Source organism: Staurois parvus, unplaced genomic scaffold (assembly GCF_062004578.1).
Source record: "Staurois parvus isolate SC_StPar_1 unplaced genomic scaffold, SC_StPar_1.0 ptg000569l, whole genome shotgun sequence".
Taxonomy (NCBI): domain Eukaryota; kingdom Metazoa; phylum Chordata; class Amphibia; order Anura; family Ranidae; genus Staurois; species Staurois parvus.
The window spans coordinates 713,680-735,391 of record NW_028318365.1 but is presented as its reverse complement, the minus strand read 5'-3'; the positions used below and the strand labels follow the sequence as shown (position 1 = coordinate 735,391).

The following is a 21,712-nucleotide window of genomic DNA, read 5'->3' as shown; positions in this document are numbered from 1 at the left end:
TACCGCCACTGCGGATAGCATCAGGATCAACTATCGCACCCACGTTATAGGTCGCTGATCACCGTATTACCGCCACTGCGGATAGCATCAGGATCAACTATCGCACCCACGTTATAGGTCGCTGATCACCGTATTACCGCCACTGCGGATAGCATCAGGATCAACTATCGCACCCACGTTATAGGTCGCTGATCACCGTATTACCGCCACTGCGGATAGCATCAGGATCAACTATCGCACCCACGTTATAGGTCGCTGATCACCGTATTACCGCCACTGCGGATAGCATCAGGGTCAACTATCGCACCCACGTTATAGGTCGCTGATCACCGTATTACCGCCACTGCGGATAGCATCAGGGTCAACTATCGCACCCACGTTATAGGTCGTTGATCACCGTATTACCGCCACTGCGGATAGCATCAGGGTCAACTATCGCACCCACGTTATAGGTCGCTGATCACCGTATTACCGCCACTGCGGATAGCATCAGGGTCAACTATCGCACCCACGTTATAGGTCGCTGATCACCGTATTACTGCCACTGCGGATAGCATCAGGATCAACTATCGCACCCACGTTATAGGTCGCTGATCACCGTATTACTGCCACTGCGGATAGCATCAGGATCAACTATCGCACCCACGTTATAGGTCGCTGATCACCGTATTACCGCCACTGCGGATAGCATCAGGATCAACTATCGCACCCACGTTATAGGTCGCTGATCACCGTATTACCGCCACTGCGGATAGCATAAGGGTTAACTATCGCACCCACGTTATAGGTCGCTGATCACCGTATTACTGCCACTGCGGATAGCATCAGGATCAACTATCGCACCCACGTTATAGGTCGCTGATCACCGTATTACTGCCACTGCGGATAGCATCAGGATCAACTATCGCACCCACGTTATAGGTCGCTGATCACCGTATTACTGCCACTGCGGATAGCATCAGGATCAACTATCGCACCCACGTTATAGGTCGCTGATCACCGTATTACTGCCACTGCGGATAGCATCAGGATCAACTATCGCTCCCACGTTATAGGTCGCTGATCACCGTATTACTGCCACTGCGGATAGCATCAGGATCAACTATCGCACCCACGGTATAGGTCGCTGATCACCGTATTACTGCCACCGCGGATAGCATCAGGATCAACTATCACACCCACGTTATAGGTCGCTGATCACCGTATTACTGCCACTGCGGATAGCATCAGGATCAACTATCGCACCCACGTTATAGGTCGCTGATCACCGTATTACTGCCACTGCGGATAGCATCAGGATCAACTATCACACCCACGTTATAGGTCGCTGATCACCGTATTACTGCCACTGCGGATAGCATCAGGGTCAACTATCGCACCCACGTTATAGGTCGCTGATCACCGTATTACCGCCACTGCGGATAGCATAAGGGTTAACTATCGCACCCACGTTATAGGTCGCTGATCACCGTATTACTGCCACTGCGGATAGCATCAGGATCAACTATCGCACCCACGTTATAGGTCGCTGATCACCGTATTACTGCCACTGCGGATAGCATCAGGATCAACTATCGCACCCACGTTATAGGTCGCTGATCACCGTATTACTGCCACTGCGGATAGCATCAGGATCAACTATCGCACCCACGTTATAGGTCGCTGATCACCGTATTACTGCCACTGCGGATAGCATCAGGATCAACTATCGCTCCCACGTTATAGGTCGCTGATCACCGTATTACTGCCACTGCGGATAGCATCAGGATCAACTATCGCACCCACGGTATAGGTCGCTGATCACCGTATTACTGCCACCGCGGATAGCATCAGGATCAACTATCACACCCACGTTATAGGTCGCTGATCACCGTATTACTGCCACTGCGGATAGCATCAGGATCAACTATCGCACCCACGTTATAGGTCGCTGATCACCGTATTACTGCCACTGCGGATAGCATCAGGATCAACTATCACACCCACGTTATAGGTCGCTGATCACCGTATTACTGCCACTGCGGATAGCATCAGGGTCAATTATCGCACCCACATTATAGGTCGCTGATCACCGTATTACCGCCACTGCGGATAGCATCAGGATCAACTATCACACCCACGGTATAGGTCGCTGATCACCGTATTACTGCCACTGCGGATAGCATCAGGATCAACTATCACACCCACGGTATAGGTCGCTGATCACCGTATTACTGCCACTGCGGATAGCATCAGGATCAACTATCGCACCCACGTTATAGGTCGCTGATCACCGTATTACCGCCACTGCGGATAGCATCAGGGTCAACTATCGCACCCACGTTATAGGTCGCTGATCACCGTATTACTGCCACTGCGGATAGCATCAGGGTCAACTATAGCACCCATGTTATAGGTCGCTGATCACCGCCATTACTAGGAGAGTGTTTGTACAGATCAATCTATTGATCACAAACAGAACTATACTAGTCCCCCTTAGTATAGTGTCCCCAAAAACAAAGTGTTAATAGGATCAGCCCGTTCACTCCCAGCACCTGCATTTAGCCCTTCTGCCCCCACAACAAGTGCAGTGTCAGTACATCATTGTTATCTGTGATACATTGTACACAAAACAACAGTGTTAGAAAGATCAGGCTTGATCTTTGCTAACACTAGCAGGTGATTTGTTTTTTAGTGGCGGTTAAAGCAGTCCCTGTCAGCCAGGAGCTCTTTTTCGGAGCTCTTCTTCCCATGGATCGCACTAGGTACCTCTAAATTTAATGCCTAAAATGTTCCAACAAAAGTACTCTAGTGAAGAGGTCTACAGGACTGAGCTTGTCAGATGAGAGTGAAGGGGAACCCTCTCTGACAGATTCTGCCTCCTAATATGAACCTGTAGAGAGTTGTGTCGCTCCCAGAAAGCTCTGACAATGGAGAAGAGGCCCCTGTTAAGATCAGACCCCAGGTACCTGAAGTACTAAGAATGCATGACTACCTTTTGGTGAACTGGCAGTCACCAGCAGCTTAGTACATCCTGGCATTTTACACTCCAGCAATCCAAGCTGGTGATGTGGCGAGTCCCATAAATGCAGTCCAAGCTGGTGAGGTGACGAGTCCCATAAGTGTAGTCCAAGCTGGTGAGGTGGCGAGTCCCATAAGTGCAGTCCAAGCTGGTGAGGTGGCGAGTCCCATAAGTGCAGTCCAAGCTGGTGAGGTGGCGAGTCCCATAAGTGCAGTCCAAGCTGGTGAGGTGGCAAGTCCCATAAGTGCAGTCCAAGGTGGTGAGGTGGCGAGTCCCATAAGTGCAGTCCAAGCTGGTGATGTGGCGAGTCCCATAAGTGCAGTCCAAGCTGGTGAGGTGGCGAGTCCCATAAGTGCAGTCCAAGCTGGTGAGGTGGCGAGTCCCATAAGTGCAGTCCAAGCTGGTGAGGTGGCGAGTCCCATAAGTTCAGTCCAAGCTGGTGAGGTGGCGAGTCCCATAAATGCAGTCCAAGCTGGTGAGGTGGCGAGTCCCATAAGTGCAGTCCAAGCTGGTGAGGTGGCGAGTCCCATAAATGCAGTCCAAGCTGGTGAGGTGGCGAGTCCCATAAGTGCAGTCCAAGCTGGTGAGGTGGCGAGTCCCATAAGTGCAGTCCAAGGTGGTTAGGTGGCGAGTCCCATAAGTGCAGTCCAAGCTGGTGAGGTGGCGAGTCCCATAAGTGCAGTCCAAGCTGGTGAGGTGGCGAGTCCCATAAGTTCAGTCCAAGCTGGTGAGGTGGCGAGTCCCATAAATGCAGTCCAAGCTGGTGAGGTGGCGAGTCCCATAAGTGCAGTCCAAGCTGGTGAGGTGGCGAGTCCCATAAGTGCAGTCCAAGCTGGTGAGGTGGCGAGTCCCATAAGTGCAGTCCAAGCTGGTGAGGTGGCGAGTCCCATAAATGCAGTCCAAGCTGGTGAGGTGGCGAGTCCCATAAGTGCAGTCCAAGCTGGTGAGGTGGCGAGTCCCATAAGTGCAGTCCAAGCTGGTGCAGTGGCTAGAACTAGTAGCCACCAAGAATTTGCACACAGGAACGTAGAGCCCATAGTGTCCTTCTGGATGTGCTTACAAATCCTAATTGGCAGCCCACAAATTCTGCAGCACCCGTACTTCCCCCATTCACTGCCCAACCAGAAATTTAGGTGGAAACAGCAAATGTAACTACTCCCCTTGATTCTGTTAAGCTGTTTCTCTCAGAAGATCTGTATAATTTGATTGTGGGTCCAAGCAATTTATATGCTGACCAGTACATGGCCACCAACTCAAATTCAAACCTTGTCAGAATATTTGCATAGAAACCTATCATGGTTTACAAATGTAAATCTTTTTGGGCCTAACCCTCAACACAGACATTTCCAGGTGACCATGAATTAGAGTTCCAATATCTCCCCGGTGTTCTGCAGACAGATAGACATTTCCCGATGACTTATGGTGTACAGATTCCTCGTGTTCCCAGATATGAGCTCATACATTGGACTTGTCCTACTTTCTCCAACCAGGAGTGAATGGACTTGGCAAGATACTCTCCCTATGTGGAGGACACGTGGCCTGCTAGGGTTCTGGAGGTGGGGGAAGTGCATGCATGTCCTCCCCTTTCCTGGCCAGGCAGGCTGCAGACTGGGATATGGGTCTAGGATGGATTTTGTGGGGGACCCCATAAGTTTTGGGGTTTGTTTTAAGGATTTGGTATGAATTTATCCCCTCCCTCCTAGATTGTAAGCTCAAAAGAGCAGGGCCCTCGAACCCCTCGTGTTTTGTCTGGTTACTGTACTGTCTCATGTACTGTCCCCCACTATAATGTACAGCGCTGAGCAAACCTTTCGGTGCTATATAAATACTGTATAATAATAATATAGTAATAATAATTTTGGTGGAGACCACGTGCCATTTTTTTACATGGTGTCTCCCTTGAAATCCATTCTAAACCTGAAAGGCCTGGTATGAATTTTATGGGTGACACCCCATGCCACCCCAGAAAACCGCAGCTGACACCTGAATGGAATGAGCAGGAATTCATTGCTGGTTGTCAGGATGCCTGGGGTTGCTGGTTCTCTACTAGAGATGAGCCCAACTGCCCGGGGTTCTGTCCAAGCAAGGTTCAGAGAAGTTTCCATGCCAATTCCAAATCCCATCAAAATCAATGGGAGCAAAATCAAAAGGCCCATTTTCTAGGCCAATAGGTGTGAGAAAATAGCATGGGGAAGGGAGGGGCACTGTCATGGGGAACATATACCTGTGCAAAAAAAGTTTTTCAAAAATTCCACATTCAGCCAGGAGCGGGAATTTTTCTTAAATAATAAAATGTCCAATTCCTTTAACCTCTTTATCTCTGGAGAAATGTTTTCCTTTTTGTACACATGTATAAATCTGCATTTGTGTCGAGTGAATAGATACCAAACAAATAGATACCAAACAAATAGATACCAAACAAGTCAAGTCTTACAATTGTGTGCGCCTGAGACATGGCAAAGAATGACGGCCCCTGAAAATCTCCATAGGAGACACTTTAAAGCCTTTACTGCTCATCAGTATAGAGACAACTGTGATCTGTGGTGGTGGAATGATTCCTCTCACTGCGACATTCGTGGCGATACCTCACATGTGTGGTGCAATCACGCTTTACATACACATACACACCCTTTGTGTACTTTTGTGTTTTCAGGGCAACGGGGGTTATGTTTAATTTTTTAATAAATGTTATTGTCATTTGTATTTTTGTACTTGTGTATTTATTTCCTATTTAGCTGCATTGCTATCACAAGCAGTTAACAACCCCCCCTGTGACATCATTGGTCAGGTGACAGGTCCTCTTTATGAGACATCGGGGCTCTATTAGACCTCCAATGTCTCCTCTACCCTCCGATGCACAGATGGCGCTCGGTTAGATGCTTCCTTGGCTGGATCACCCGGGGAATGATGGCTCAGAAACGGGAAACACTCAGAGCTGAGGATTGCCGGCTTCATTCAGTGCAGAGGGGATCGGGGAATGGACGTTCACCATTTTCTTCCATCTTGGCCTCCTGAAGGCACTGGATGTGGTCTCTGGATCCCAGAAGGAGTCCTGGAACCATGCAGGGAGGAAGGGGGAGTTGAGATGGGGGCCTCACTACCCACAGTGTAAATGGGATCAGGCAGTTACACAGCCACCCGGATCACTTTTACTGTGCAGCTGGGAGGTGGCTGAAGGAAACAAGCACTGCTACTGCTGCCATCACCTTGTGAGGGTCTGTGTGATGTTTCAAAAGAAAAAAGGAAGACAGCAATTTAAGCCGGTTAATTGTTTTTCTTTGTAAATGTCACTTTTTCTGTAGCCCCTCCCACAGCAAAAATGAAGAAATGTATAGAGTCCCCCAAATACATACCAGACCCTCTGAGTCTAAGAATCTATGGGGGTACCTCATACAAAAAATCCAGAAAATCCATAGCAGACCCTTAATCCAAGCATGCAGCCTGGCTGACCAGGAAAGGGGGAGGGAAGAGTGTGTGGCCCCACCCCCCTCCTGAACCATACCAGGCCATGTGCTCTCAATATGGGGTACCTTTTCAGGGGGGACCCCCTGTGGCAATGCACCTTGTCCCCATACAGATGAGGACAAGGGCCTCATCCCACACCCCTGGCCTGATGGTTGTGGGGGATCTGTGGTCAGGGAGGTCCATCAGAATCTGGAATTCTCAGACACCGACCCCCCATATCAGTGAGTTTGGGGTACATAGTACACAGCACCCCTAAAAAAGGAAATAAAGTGATAAAGACCCTCAATGTCCTCATTGACTGATAGCGTCCTGAGCTGTCATCAGATATATAAAGTAAGGGGCGGGGATAGTGGTGACATCATTGCCCATATATGACCATATTCACACAATGATGTCATCCTCTATTCCCCGCCCATTTGCCTACGTGGCCATGTAAGTGAATCGGCGGGATGAAGTCAGTTGTTGCTATGGACGCAGCTGTTGCAGGCAGCCATTGCTTCCCTAGCAACCAGGGAGAGCCAGAAGCCATCACATCGGTCTGCAGCAAATGCTGTAAATGTTGGATGTTCAGAAGAATGTGGGAGCCGCCAGTGTTCATCCAAACTTCTGTCCAGACTCGGAGCTCATCCCAGATTATTGTCAGGGTGTGGGAGGATTGTATCTACCAGACCGGGATGTGTAGGTGTGTGTGTGTCACTGCCCGGCACACCAGTCACATCACACACTCCAGGTTGTGCTAATCTGCCCTCAATCATGTGTGTGGGGTGTGCGGGGGTGGGTGGGCAGTAGAAGAAGTGATCCCACCTGGATTATGGATGGGAGGATAGCTCGGGGATCCTCTGAGGTGTGTGGGGATCACTTGTCTGCTCCACAGACCTCAGATTGTATCAGATTGTATGAAATATTTGTATCTGCCTGTGTGTGTCCAGTCAGCCCCATGTGGGAGAGTCTCCCTCCAGTGGTGGTCAGCAGTATTGCAGACTGTGAGATCCGTATCATCACTGGTATTATCTTCCCAGAGAAAGCTCCACTCTCATTCCTCCTCTGCCAATCAAAGATCTCACTCCAGTTAGCCAGTCACCATGGGCAGGATTTCTTTGACACCCATCATTGGTATAACATCGAGATAAAACCTTGAGATAAATTAAGCCTTATTGTTGGTGTCACTGAGATAAAATAAGCTCCATTGTTGGTGTCAGTGAGATAAAATAAGCCCCATTGTTGGTGTCAGTGAGATAAAATAAGCTCCATTGTTGGTGTCAGTGAGATAAAATAAGCTCCATTGTTGGTATCAGTGAGATAAAATAAGCTCCATTGTTGGTGTCACTGAGACAAAATAAGCCCTATTGTTGGTGTCACTGAGACAAAATAAGCCCTATTGTTGGTGTCAGTGAGATAAAATAAGCCCTATTGTTGGTGTCAGTGAGATAAAATAAGCCCCATTGTTGGTGTCACTGAGACAAAATAAGCCCCATCATTGGTATCAGTGAGATAAAATAAGCCCCATTGTTGGTGTCAGTGAGATAAAATAAGCCCCATCGTTGGTGTCAGTGAGATAAAATAAGCCCCATCGTTGGTGTCACTGGGATAAAATAAGCCCTATTGTTGGTGTCAGTGAGATAAAATAAGCCCCATCGTTGGTGTCACTGGGATAAAATAAGCCCTATCGTTGGTGTCAGTGAGATAAAATAAGCCCCATCGTTGGTGTCAGTGAGATAAAATAAGCCCCATCGTTGGTGTCACTGGGATAAAATAAGCCCTATTGTTGGTGTCAGTGAGATAAAATAAGCCCCATCGTTGGTGTCACTGGGATAAAATAAGCCCTATCGTTGGTGTCAGTGAGATAAAATAAGCCCCATTGTTGGTGTCAGTGAGATAAAATAAGCCCCATTGTTGGTGTCAGAGAGATAAAATAAGCCCCATTGTTGGTGTCAGTGAGATAAAATAAGCCCCATTGTTGGTGTCAGTGAGATAAAATAAGCTCCATTGTTGGTGTCCGTGAGAACAAAGTGTACCCCCAGCCCATCATTGGTGGTCAGTGGTGGTCCTTACCTGATCCCACCCTCCCGCTGCCTCTCTGCTGATGTCGGAGTTCCACTTTCCCTGTCAGAAAGGAGATGCCGGCTCCCAGCAGTCGGGTGACATTGCAGTGCCTGGTGATGGCAGAGCTCCCGGCTGTCCCTCCTTCCTCCTCCTTGGTCCCTCATTCGGCTCGGATCTCTATAGTTGGATATAAAATGCTCTATTTATCTATCAGGAAGTGTTTCCCGGGGCTAAACCTTCCCTCCAACGTCTACATTTCTGGATTAGTACATTTCTAAAGCCGGTATAAAGGAAGAGAAGTATAAACAGCACTTGTGGGGTTATCTCATCATTTCTTTGTATCATTCTCCTTTAGGGGGCGTGGCAGGGGGTGTGTCCTATGTCATACCTTCACTAATAGGTGTCCCTTGTTCCTATCACAGAAATATGGGAGATACGTGATGGAACCCAGAGAGTGTTCAAGGTGTCACCACCTCAATGCCACTCTGCATGGAGTCCTGGAATCTGTGAGACATGATGGGACAGGAGACTAAATCCCGGGACTGTCCCTCATCATCCGGGACACTCGGCACCTATGAAAGAGCCGGGGCCACACTACCAGACATTTCTCAGGGCTGCAGATCCTCTGACCTCCATAAGGTGGTGATCACAGACAGGAAGTCTCTCTGGAAGACAAGAAGTGATGTCAGGTACAGACAGGAAGAGATCTCAGGTACAGACAGGAAGTGATGTCAGGTACAGACAGGAAGAGATCTCAGGTACAGACAGGAAGTTCCATGTGGGAGGAATCAGAGAGGAGAAATTGTTGAAAGTGGCAGCAGAGGAGGTAATAAGATGTTATTTCCAATTTACACCCAGTAACCCCCCGTCATGTCTGTCCTCTTCCTCCATAGTCACGTCCGTCCTCTTCCTCCATAGTCATGTCTGTCCTCTTCCTCCATAGTCATGTCCGTCCTCTTCCTCTATAGTCACTGTGACGTCTTTTATCTCCAGCAGATGATGATACACACATATATAGTGTGGGAACCCAGATGAACCCCTTCAGGGGGAGGAGTTGATGATAATATATTTGCTCCCAAAGCTGGCCTACATGGTTCAGTTTTATCGTTCAGCCAGCGGGATGAGAATTTAAAAAAATATAGAAGCAATTCCCCCATCCACACATTGGAGGTGGATGGGGGAATCCTCCCCGCTGCACTCTTGTATTCTGACAATGGGGGGACTCCTCCGCTCTCAGAATACACAGATCAGCACTGAAGCTATTGGCTGCAGCCGCTGGGGGAGTGGCTTTTATCCGGCAGTGGCCACACATGGATGGAAATGTGAGGATATCTGCTGAACCAGCTGAATTTCCATGGATCTATGGTCACCTTCAGTGACTTCCTCCCCTCCCCCTCATCTCCTTCATGATGGAAGTCATGCTGAGATCATCTCCCATTGGCTGAGCAATATTCTCATTTGTCTCTCAGCTCCTTCTTGCTATTCCTCGTCCTGCCTGTTGTTTCCTTGGATTGATTTTCTGTGTAGTGACCCCGGCTTGGTCTCTTGGATGCGCTCGTCTGTTGCTTGCCCTGACCTTTCTCCTGATTCCTGGATCTCCTCCTCATCTCTCCTCCATATCCTCTTACACAGCTTTTCTCCACACCTGCAGTGACCCTGGGGGGAGGAAACTTGGCACCAGCACGCCGCCAAATCCATCCCCACCATTAGGGGCTCTGGAGACAATTGTCTGCTATTTACACTCCGTTCCTCCACACGTCACCTGATCACATGACAGCTTACGTCCACAGATTCCGGACAGATTTCTGGATGGTAAAGGTCAAAGGTCACTCTTCAGTTTAGGAGAGGTAGGACGCACCCAGGAACAAGGATTTGGTTTATATGGGAGCCTCATATAGAGGACCCCTCAAATCTCCTCATACAAATGTCCCTCCATCCAGAGTCTATATGTCCTATGACATCACACTGACCTCACAGCTCCTCCTCCCGATGTCCCTCCATCCAGAGTCAGAGAATCCTATGACCTCACACTGACCTCACAGCTCCTCCTCCCAATGTCCCTCCATCCAGAGTCAGAGAATCCTATGACATCACACTGACCTCACAGCTCCTCCTCCCAATGTCCCTCCATCCAGAGTCAGAGAATCCTATGACATCACACTGATCTCACAGCTCCTCCCCCCAATGTCCATCCATCCAGAGTCAGAGAATCCTATGATGTCACTGTAACATAAATGTAAGAGTAGAATCATGTTATCAGTAGCTGAGATGTGAGGTGATCAGTAGAAATTTGAAATTGTAGATTTAGTTTTGTGACGGAGGGTAAGCGGGACAGAACACACAAGGCAGACAGCAAACACTTAAAGCTTTATTAAAACAGACAACAGTCACTCAACGGGGAGAGAGAGTCCACAATACTTGTAGTCCAGCCCCAAGGCAAAGTTAAAGTCTCTATAGCAGTTTATAATCCAAACAGGGGGGGTGGTGTGAGTCTCTGTAGTAGTTGTAATCCAACAGGGAGGTGGAGTGGGAGTACAAGAACAGTTCAGGGAAAACAGGAGAGCATAAACTCACGGGTCCGACAGGGATGTCCTGGTTCACAGTGGACAGCAGCAGGGGCGACCCTGCTCAGCACACAGCAACAGCGGGTAGTTCTAGCACACAGCCGAGGGGCAGTTGAGGCAAAGAGAGCCCGGGCACAGCAGAGGGCAATTCAGGCAGGCAAGGTAATCAGGGCCCACAGCAGAAGGTAGCTCTGGCAGGCAGGAGGTCCGGGCACAGCAGAGGGCAGTTCACAGGGTAGCCATCCAGGGACTCACCAGCCAGCAGTGTACATAGCCAAGTACAGTTCCAAGCATCTCCTAGTTAAGGCTCAGGCAGGAGTAGCCCTGTCCATCATGACTCCAGCTCTCCCAACAAAGAGTCCACATGGTCCTGCAATTGTCCCCACCCCCAACTTCCTGCTAAGAAGTGGCCTGGACTTCCCCAGCCACACAGAGCCCTGCTGCCTTCGTTCTATATGGAGATACATCCCATTTCCCCTCCCCCCTGTGAGACCCAGGAACTTCAGACAACACACAAAAAAAGAATATTTCTGCTGTCTGTCACAACTCCTCCCCCTTTTACATAACATGTACCTGCAGGAGGCCTGAACAGGCTCTGTACATGGTACATGTAGCAGTTTCCCAGCAGAATCATCTAAGTGTCCATATAACAGCTTGTTATTTGGTGGTCAAGGTTGTACTGAGGCTCATTCCAGCAGGGCATCCTGTGGGCATATGGAGATTGCTGGCCTACAGGCACATTTGAATGCCAGGGAGGATAGCTGGGGCTACTGACATTACCTCTCCACCAGAGGGAAGCCGTGGGGTTCTTCCTACGCCCCCTTCAACAATTGGCCTGCGTGTGCCCCCTCTGTTTGCAAGTGTGACATCAGGGCTCATGGGTCCTTCTGGTACCCCTCCACCTGTTTGGAGGACAATGGGAAGCTCCCCAAAACCTTGGGCCTTCAGGAGGGGTTACATGTGGCCGTACATAGCTAACAGGATAAGCCCTCAACAACTGGGGGTCTGGCCTCAACTCTGTTTTAGCCTTTAGTGGTTCAAGGTCCTTCTCTCCAAAAATTGGCAATCGCTGTCCCCAAGATCGTTCCCCAGTAGAATGTCAGCCGGCAGGCCTGGCATTACCCCAACCGGGGAAGGTTTTTCCCCAAACCCGCAATCTAGCTGAACCATAGCCCCCGGGGTATGTTTCATGGCACCCCCCCCTAGCTCAATAGAAAAGTCAGGGTCCTTTTTGCTCACTGCAGGATCTAATACGCAGGGGTCACCAAGGGTCAGGAACGTACCTGTGTTGCAGAACCCTGTAGCCTTTCTGCCATCTATGGAAACCTCCTGCAGGTACTGCTGCCTTTTCTCAGGGTAGCTTGGGGGTAAGCTGGCGAACTCTGTAGACTCCTAGAGGTGTGTCGATTTCTGTTGGAGGCATCCATTCATTTGGGGAAGGAGATCGGCTCCGCTCTCCTGTCACCAATGACACATCGTGGTCAGGGTGAGGGGTTTGGGTTTGTGGGGGGTGGATGTTCTTGGAGCATCTAGCCATAAGATGCCCGGGTTGTCCACATGCATAGCACCGGCGTTCCATCGTGACCCTGGGTGGCGCGACCGTAGACATGGGGGCGGTATGGCTTTGCAGGGGAGAGGCACCACCCAGGGTCCCTGCGGGTTCTGTCATCAGTTTTTTCCAGTGGGGCTTAATTGTGAGAACTTCGTCTGCTAGCACAGCGGCCTTCTCTAGGGTGGCTGGACTTCGCTCCTTCACTCACTCCCTGACCTCAGAGGGGCATTTGTCATAAAATTGTTCCTTCAGGAAAGTCTGGATAATACTCTCCACTGAGAGGGCCTGTTCGCCCTCCAGCCAGCAACGACAGGCCTGTGACATTTTGCGAGCATACATCTTGAAGGAGGGCTCTGAGTTGCAGGATAAGTCTCGGAACTGAATCCTGTAGGTTTCCGGGGTCACCGCATAGTACTGAAGCACCGTCTGTTTGACCCGCGCATAATCTCAGCTGTCTGGGTAATCCAGTGTATGGTAGGCTGCGGCTGCACCCCCTTCTAGCAGACCCACGAGGTGCCGTAGCCAATCCGTGTGCGGCACCTCCATGAGTTGGCACAAATGCTCAAAGTCCTGAAAAAAACCCTCCACATCCCCGGCGGCTTCGTTAAAGTCTTTGCGGCTGACCTGGAGAGGGGGGAAGCCCACGGCCCTGGGGCTAGAAGGACAACTTAGATCACGGCGGCTCCCTTGGCTCTCTCTCTCGTGCGCCCTCCGGATAGCCTCTCGCTTGTCCTCTACTGTGGCATCTGACCCCAGGGGGGCCATCTCCTCCTCCACACGAGTAAGCCAGGAGCTTTTGGATCTTGGGTCATGGCGTGCTGGGGAGGCTGAGGTTGGTCTGCTCACCTCCCTTGTTGGGGTGTCTTGGGGGTCAGCTTCTTCAATGGCTGCGACCAGATCCTCTTTGACTAGGCCCTTCCAGGTAAGGGACAGCTCCTCAGCCCTCTCCTGCAGCCACGACATAGTCCACTTCCTGTATTCACTGGGCCGGGCCTGTTTCTCCATCAGCTGGCTTTCGCTGTCCGCCATCTCCTCAGTGTCCTGATCCCACCGCTGCCAACCAGTGTGACGGAGGGTAAGCGGGTCAGAACACACAAGGCAGACAGAAAACACTTAAAGATTTATTAAAACAGACAACTGTCAGGGATCGCGGCGCCTCTCCCGGCGCACGCGCACTTGCGACAGCTCACGCCGGGACACAAGCACTAGGTCCCGGAGGGCCGTGGCTGACAGGACACCACGCATGCGCAGTAGGAGCCGCGGGCGCGCCTCGGGCGGCCAATGACTGCCCGGGGGCAAGTCCTGGCCGGCCAATGACAGTGCAGGGCGCACTATTTAAAGATGCCCTGCACTGTCACAGATTGCCGCAAGGTCTATCTGTGATCCTGAAGTTCCTGTACCTGATTAGTGACCCTGATTGCCCTGACTACGCTGCCTTCTCCTGTGATTTGACCCGGATTGCCCTAACTACGCTGCCTTCTCCTGTGATTTGACCCGGATTGCCCTGACTATGCTACCTTCACCTGTGCTTTGACCCGGATTGCCCTGATTACTCTGCCTTCTCCTTTCCTGACCCCCGGCTTGTTTGACCATTCTGCGGACTGACTTATCCTGCTTACCCTGCGTGTGACCTGACTACTCTTCGCCTGCCGATTCGGTACCTCGCTTACCCCACGGGACCACGGCTCGTGACCATCCTGCTAGGTCCCGCCGTCCTTCTCACATCTGGCTGTCCCGGTACCTGCATACATCCCCGGAGGCTCCCTCTGCCACTGGTGGGCCTGCTCAGAGGTCGTGACCTGGCCCTGGTCTGTTACAAGTCCATCCCCACCATCAGGGGCCCTGGTGAAAGCACAGACCGGGGCTTAGACTCCACGCTCTGGGTAGGTCTGTCCAGTGGGCAGCCAGAGGCACCACCTGGTGGATCATAACAACAACAGTCACTCAATGGGGAGTAGTGCAGGGAGAGAGAGTCCAAAATACTTGTAGTCCAGCCCCAAGGCAAAGTTAAAGTCACTACAGCAGTTTATAATCCAAACGGGGGTGATGTGAGTGTCTGTAGTAGTTGTAATCCAACAGGGAGGTGGAGTGGGAGTACAAGAACAGTTCAGGGAAAACAGGAGAGCATAAACTCACGGGTCCGACAGGGATGTCCTGGTTCACAGCGGACAGCAGCAGGGGCGACCATGCTCAGCACACAGCAACAGCGGGTAGTTCTAGCACACAGAAGAGGGCAGTTGAGGCAAAGACAGCCCGGGCACAGCAGAGGGCAATTCAGGCAGGCAAGGTAAGCAGGGCCCACAGCAGAAGGTAGCTCTGGCAGGAAGGAGGTCCGGGCACAGCAGAGGGCAATTCAGGCAGGCAAGGTAATCAGGGCACTCAGCAGAAGGTAGCTCTGGCAGGCAAGAGGTCCGGGCACAGCAGAGGGCAATTCAGGCAGGCAAGGTAGCAGGGCCCACAGCAGAAGGAAGCTCTGGCAGGCAGGAGGTCCGGGCACTCAGCAGAGGGCAGTTCACAGGGTAGTGATTCAGGGACTCACCAGCCAGCAGTGTACAAAGCAAAGTACAGTTCCAAGCATCTCCTAGTTAAGGCTCAGGCAGGAGTAGCCCTGTCCATCATGACTCCAGCTCTCCCAACAACGAGTCCACATGGCCCTGCAATTGTCCCCACCCCCAACTTTCTGCTAAGAAGTGGCCTGGACTGGTTTTCCCCAGCCACACAGAGCCATGCTGCCTTTGTTCTATATAGAGATACATCCCATTTCCCCTCCCCCTGTGAGGCCCAGGAACTTCAGACAACACACAAAAAAAGAATATTTCTGCTGTCCGTCACAACTTTCATTCTATGTTATTACAGATAAGTGTTCAGTATTCAGTCAGAGAAATATGTTCACCAATTAGCATCTGAAAGGACAGAGCAGCTTCTTACCTGGAGGTGACACCTGGATGCCAATAAAACATCACCTATGTAGCCAGACTTTGCCACCTTCTTGAACCTAAAAGAAGAATCCTAGTCATTTTGGCTACAAGAGTCAGCAGGAAATAGATCAGAGGAATCTATTTAATATCTCTTAAAAGCTAAAATATTAGTTGCAGAGAGATGAAAATGCTTCCTTCTGATTGGACACACTGTAGGCTACATCTGCATGTAAAAAAGTATTTGTAGCCTCTGTAGAATCCCAGAGAAACGCATAAAATGGTTATATGGCACCTGATTGCGATAGCTGAAAAGTGATTGGTACTGTCGCGATCGGACTGATGCGCTTGTGTCAGAAATCATTTTCCTGACTCAGTGATCCAAATCGTTTCTTGCCCATTCAAGATTGGGCACCTCAGAACACAGAACATCCTGTGGGTTGGTACAGGAACACCCCTGAGGGTTGATTGGCCAAGGGTTAAAGTCCTAATAATAAATTGAGGGCCCTGAGATATGGACGGGGTGATTCGTACGGAGTTGGTTCAATATGACTGGTGAATTGCAGACTTTCTTTGACTTCCTCCAGTCGCAGGATAAATCTTGGTAAGGTTTTATTTCTGTTTTTATTCCCTTTTATGTTATAGTCAATAGCCAATTGTGTGTCTTTTTGTATTAAATCATAAAATTATTAAGTGACTTCTGTGTACTAAGCTCAGGCTCATATCTCCAGAGAGATTGTTGTATTGTAGTGTCTATGTGCTCGGTCTAAGTTCATTGCCAATCTGTATGTAATTGCACTGTGTGTTGGCAGATAGCATGCAGATTGTAAAGTAGCAGATCTGCCAGACGGAGATCGGTGTGTGTGTGGTGGCCCAGCAGACCAGTCTGCGTACAAACTGTTGGGTGGTGGCAAGCTACTGTTTGTTGTGTGTCCGGAGTGGGGGGGGGGGGTGGACAGTGGAAGACTGATTAACACCGGGGTTCTAGCTTGTAGGATAGCTGGAGGAATCCTAGAAAGGTGTGCCAATTGCTAGATTGCTCCCCAACCTTTGCACAAGATTGTATGTAAGATTTGTGTTTGCCTGTGTGTGGTCAGCCAGCTGGAGTGGAGTGGCGTCTCCCTCTAGTGGTGACCAAAGATAGTGAAGGCTGTGAAAGTATATCACGGTCACTCTTATATGCTCAAAGTCCCCTCATTCCCTCTTTACCCCAGTCATGGGCGGACCACACTTCAGTTAGCTAGTCACTGTGGGCGTGCATTTTATCTATGACATCACACTGACCTCACAGCTCCTCTCCCAATGTTCCTCCATCCAGAGTCAGAGAATCCTATGACATCACACCGACCTCACAGCTCCTCCTCCCAGTGTCCCTCCATCCAGAGTCAGAGAATCCTATGACATCACACTGACCTCACAGCTCCTCCTCCCAATGCCCCTCCATCCAGAGTCAGAGAATCCTATGACATCACACTGACCTCACAGCTCCTCCTCCCAATGCCCCTCCATCCAGAGTCAGAGAATCCTATGACATCACACTGACCTCACAGCTCCTCCTCCCAATGCCCCTCCAACCAGAGTCAGAGAATCCTATGACATCACACTGACCTCCCAGTTCCTCCTCCCAATGTCCTCCATCCAGAGTCAGAGAATCCTATGACATCACAATGACCTCACAGCTCCTCCTCCCAATGTCCCTCCATCCAGAGTCAGAGAATCCTATGACATCACACTGACCTCACAGCTCCTCCTCCTAATGTCCCTTCATCTTGTCTTTTTCCCTGATGCTCTTAGGATGTGGGGCCCCTTGGTATCCTCACATGTAAAGTGGGACTGTTGGTCCTGCGTTGTATGTAATGACATCAGAATGCTGCAACAAGTCTATACCCTGCGTAGTGTGGGGGTCCTGTGGGGGGGGGAATTATACCTCAGCCTGAAGTGGGGCTTTAATAAAATGGAGACCTGAATGGAGAGGTGAGGAGGATTCTGGGAATATCATTTGATGTGACTATTTGTGTTCAGATGTAGAGTTTTCCTCCTGTGAAGTCTGGAGATCATATGACATCACATTGCCTCCACCTCCCTCCCTGATAGAAGAGAGAAAGAAGAAGAAGATTCTAGAAGTCACCAGAGAGATCACTGAGCTGCTGACAGGAGAGGTGAGCGGTGCCGGGAATTCTGGGACATTCTCCAGTAACAGACAAGGGATGTGTCTGGATGGTGACTGTATCATTGTGTGTGTCAGGTTCCTATAAGGTGTCAGGGTGTCACTGTCTATTTCTCCATGGAGGAGTGGGAGTATTTAGAAGGACACAAGGATCTCTACAAGGACGTCATGATGGACAATCAGCCGCCCCTCACATCACCGGGTAAGAGGAGACTTTATTGTAAAGGAGAGAGCAGTACGGAGGATCCACCTAGATCCCCCATCATCTGATAAACACATAGAAACAATGGATTCAGTCAGTGTGTGTGTTTCCTACAGATGGATCCAGTCATGGGAACCCACCAGAGAGATGTCCCCGTCCTCTGTATTCCCGGGATTCCACACAGGAAGGTCACACCATCCCTCACCATCATCAGGTAGATGATGACAATTATTGGTAGTTGTGATTTATACACAGCATGTTTGTTACAATGAATGTTTTATTATATCTTTCAGAGTGGAATCCTCGGGGATGAGAATATTGATGTTAAAGAAGAGTATAAAGAGGAGGATGAGGAGTATGGAGTGATGGAGGAGTTTTCAGAAGGACACAAGGATATGATGGAGCCACCTAATACCAGGAACCCACCAGAGAGATGTCCCCGTCCTCTGTATTCCCGGGATTCCACACAGGAAGGTCACACCATCCCTCACCATCAGGTAGATGAGGAACAATCACTGATAGTATCATTAGGATCTGTACATTATCTGCATTGTTACCATTGATGTCATTTTTATTATATATTCAGAGTGGAAACCTGAGAGATCCTAAAGTTGAGGTTAAAGAAGAGATTAAAGAGGAGGATGAGGATGGGGGGATGGAGGAGTCAGAGCTTCTAAAAGAACACAAAGATCTGTACCAGGACACCATGGTGGAGTCATCCAGCTACAGGAACCCACCAGAGAGATGTCCCCGTCCTCTGTATTCCCGGGATTCCACACAGGAAGGTCACACCATCCCTCACTATTACAAGGTTGGTGGATGGAGCATTTAGAACATGGATTCATGGTGACAATGTGTGGATATTTTATGTGACCTTACATTTTACAGATGATATTTTCTCTCATTTCCTTGATTTAGAGTGGAGATCCAATCGATATAAAAGTTGAGGTGAAAGCAGAAGAAGAAGAGGCGTATGTGAGGGATGATCAGCAGTCTATGGAGGAGGATGGAATAACGGGGACATTTATAGAGGAGGACACTCCTACAGAGATCAGCACAGGTGGGTCATGAACACTAAATCCATTCCTCCACCCATACTGCTCACTGATTGGTCCAGAGTAGGGCGGGGACTGGGTGATATCAGCCTGTAATCCCCTGGTCACTTTCCTGAGCTGTGTTCCCCGTCCTGTATTCCTGGATTTCTCTCGGATAATCTTCCTTCTCTGTGCTGCAGACACAATTTATGTATCTAGACTGGATTTATGGAGATTCTGGGGTTCAGCTGGCAGTAAAATGTTGATTCATAAGCTCTTCTCAACCTCTTTTTTGTTCCTCCCATTTCCTCCCAGCTGGACATTTTATATCGGATGATGTGATTGGAGCACAGACTTTTACATGGTGATAATAATGTGATAACATCCTCCAACTTTGGACCCTTAAACAGAAAGTGATAATGAAGGAGGAGTCAATACCCCAATGATGGTGGTCTTCAGGATCAGTCCAGTCTTCATCTTGGTTGTTCTCCCCCATCCTCACTCTCTGACCTCTGGTGGGGCTCAGCCCCGCTGTTCTTCATGACTAAATCATGGAGTAAATAAGGAAGTGCAGTACTTCTTGTGTTGGGAAGATGGCGATGAGTGATAGAGGGGGTGGGGACCCTCGTCCTATAATCCCCTCATCACTGTCCCTCCTATAAAAGACAGTTCTGGTTGTTTCCTCACTCTCTGACTAAGGTCCATGAATAAAGAAATGACCTGGTAGGAGATCAGAGGAGCCATTTCCTAGTTCCCTTGAGGGTGGAATTGTAAGCTCCTCAGAGACCAAGCTGCCTGATGTGGGCGGAGTCTTGGTTTGGGGGAACCAATCAGCTCCTGTCTAGTAATCCTCTTTGTCTTTGTATTTTAGTCCATGGCCGGGAGATGAGGAAAACCTCTGAGGATTGTCTCACTTTGTCTCCAGACTGGAAAGTAGAAGATGAGGACATCACACAGTATAGTCCAGGAGAAAACCCGGCTCCCTCCAATGTCCATCCGGCACCACCCAGTGTAGATGGACCATCGGATTCCTCGTATCCTGAGGAACCTCAGACTGTGCGGGTCCGGGCCGGCCTTCCAACAGGGAAGAACTTCTCCTGTACTGAGTGCGGGAAGGGTTTCCATTTCAAATCCAAACTTAACGTGCATAAAAGATCTCACACAGGAGAGAAGCCGTATTCTTGCCCTGAATGTGGAAAATGTTTTTCACAAAGGTCCAATCTTTACAGACATCAGAGATCGCATACAGGGCAAAAGCCATATTCCTGTCTTGAGTGTGGAGAATGTTTTTCAGACAATTCCAGTCTTTACACACATCAGAGATCTCACACGGGGGCGAGGAAATATTCTTGCCCTGAGTGCGGGAAATGTTTTTCACAGAAGTCCAGTCTTTACACACATCAGAGATCTCACACGGGAGAGAAGCCGTTTTCCTGCCCTGAGTGTGGGAAATGTTTTCCACACAAGTCCCATCTTTACACACATCACAGATCCCACACAGGGGAGAAGCCATATTCCTGTCCTGAGTGCAGGAAATGTTTTGCACAAAAATCAGATCTTGCCATACATGAAAGGTCTCACACAGGTGAGAAGCCGTATTCTTGTTCTGAGTGTGGGAAATGTTTTTCAGTGAAGTCCAATCTTTACACACATCAAAGATCTCACACGGGGGAGAAGCCGTATTCCTGTCCTGAGTGTGGGAAATGTTTTTCAAGGAAGTCCCATCTTTCCAGACATCAGAGATCTCACACGGGGGAGAAGCCACTTTCCTGTCCTGAGTGTGGGAAATGTTTTTCAATGAAGTCCCATCTTTCCAGACATCAGAGATCTCACACAGGTGAGAAGCCGTATTCTTGTCCTGAGTGCGGGAAATGTTTTTCAGATAAGTCCAGTCTTTACACACATCAAAGATCTCACACGGGGGAGAAGCCGTATTCCTGTCCTGAGTGTGGGAAATGTTTTTCAAGGAAGTCCCATCTTTCCAGACATCAGAGATCTCACACAGGGGAGAAGCCATATTCCTGTCCTGAGTGTGGTAAATGTTTTTCAGTGAAGTCCGATCTTTCAAGACATCAGAGATCTCACATGAGGAGAAGCCACTTCCCTGTCCTGAGTGAGGGAAATGTTCCTCACTGAAGTCCTGTCTTCCTGTACATCAGGGGTCCCACACAACCCTGGAGGTGTATTAGTGCCTTGAGTGTGGGAAATGTCTTCTAGATGAATGTTGCTGGACATCCCAGCTCTCATGTGGGGAAGAAGCACACCCTGATATACACCTCAGATATACTCCATGGCTGATCTTCATCATGGAAGAAACAGTCCATAAGGAGATCAGAGGTCCCCAAAGACATGGATGAAGTGTGGGACCGGGTCGGCCATTAATATCAGGAGAAGAGTAAAAATGGAGTCCTGCCCTGTGATTGGCTGAGTACATTTTGTGGTGGGAGATTTCACAAACACTTGAGGTGTGTTTAAAAATAAATATTTCTACCTCCTGTATACCGGACACTTCCACCCCCTTCCTGCCCAGGCTGACTGGTAACTATCAGCGCTCTCACACTTTGAATGACAATTACACAGTCATGCAACATTGTACCCAAATTATATTTTTATCATTTTTTTTCACACAAATAGATATTTATTTTGGTGGTATTAAACGCCACTTGTTACCATTTTTCTTGTTTCTTGTTTTTACAAATAAATGGTCTTTCCTTATAAATGTAGACAAAGGTGTATTCTGCGCCATTTCTTGGGTACAATAACCCCAAT

The 21,712-nt window shown here is 49.3% G+C and overlaps 1 protein-coding gene across 1 annotated transcript in view; it reads left to right on the top strand.

The window, feature by feature from the left end:
* Positions 1-21,712, top strand: part of LOC149450637 (uncharacterized) — a 53,689-nt gene that overhangs the window by 6,889 nt on the left and 25,088 nt on the right. The window contains 1 exon segment of the mRNA XM_089691680.1: positions 20,165-20,950. Coding sequence (XP_089547806.1) covers positions 20,165-20,950 — 786 coding nt within the window.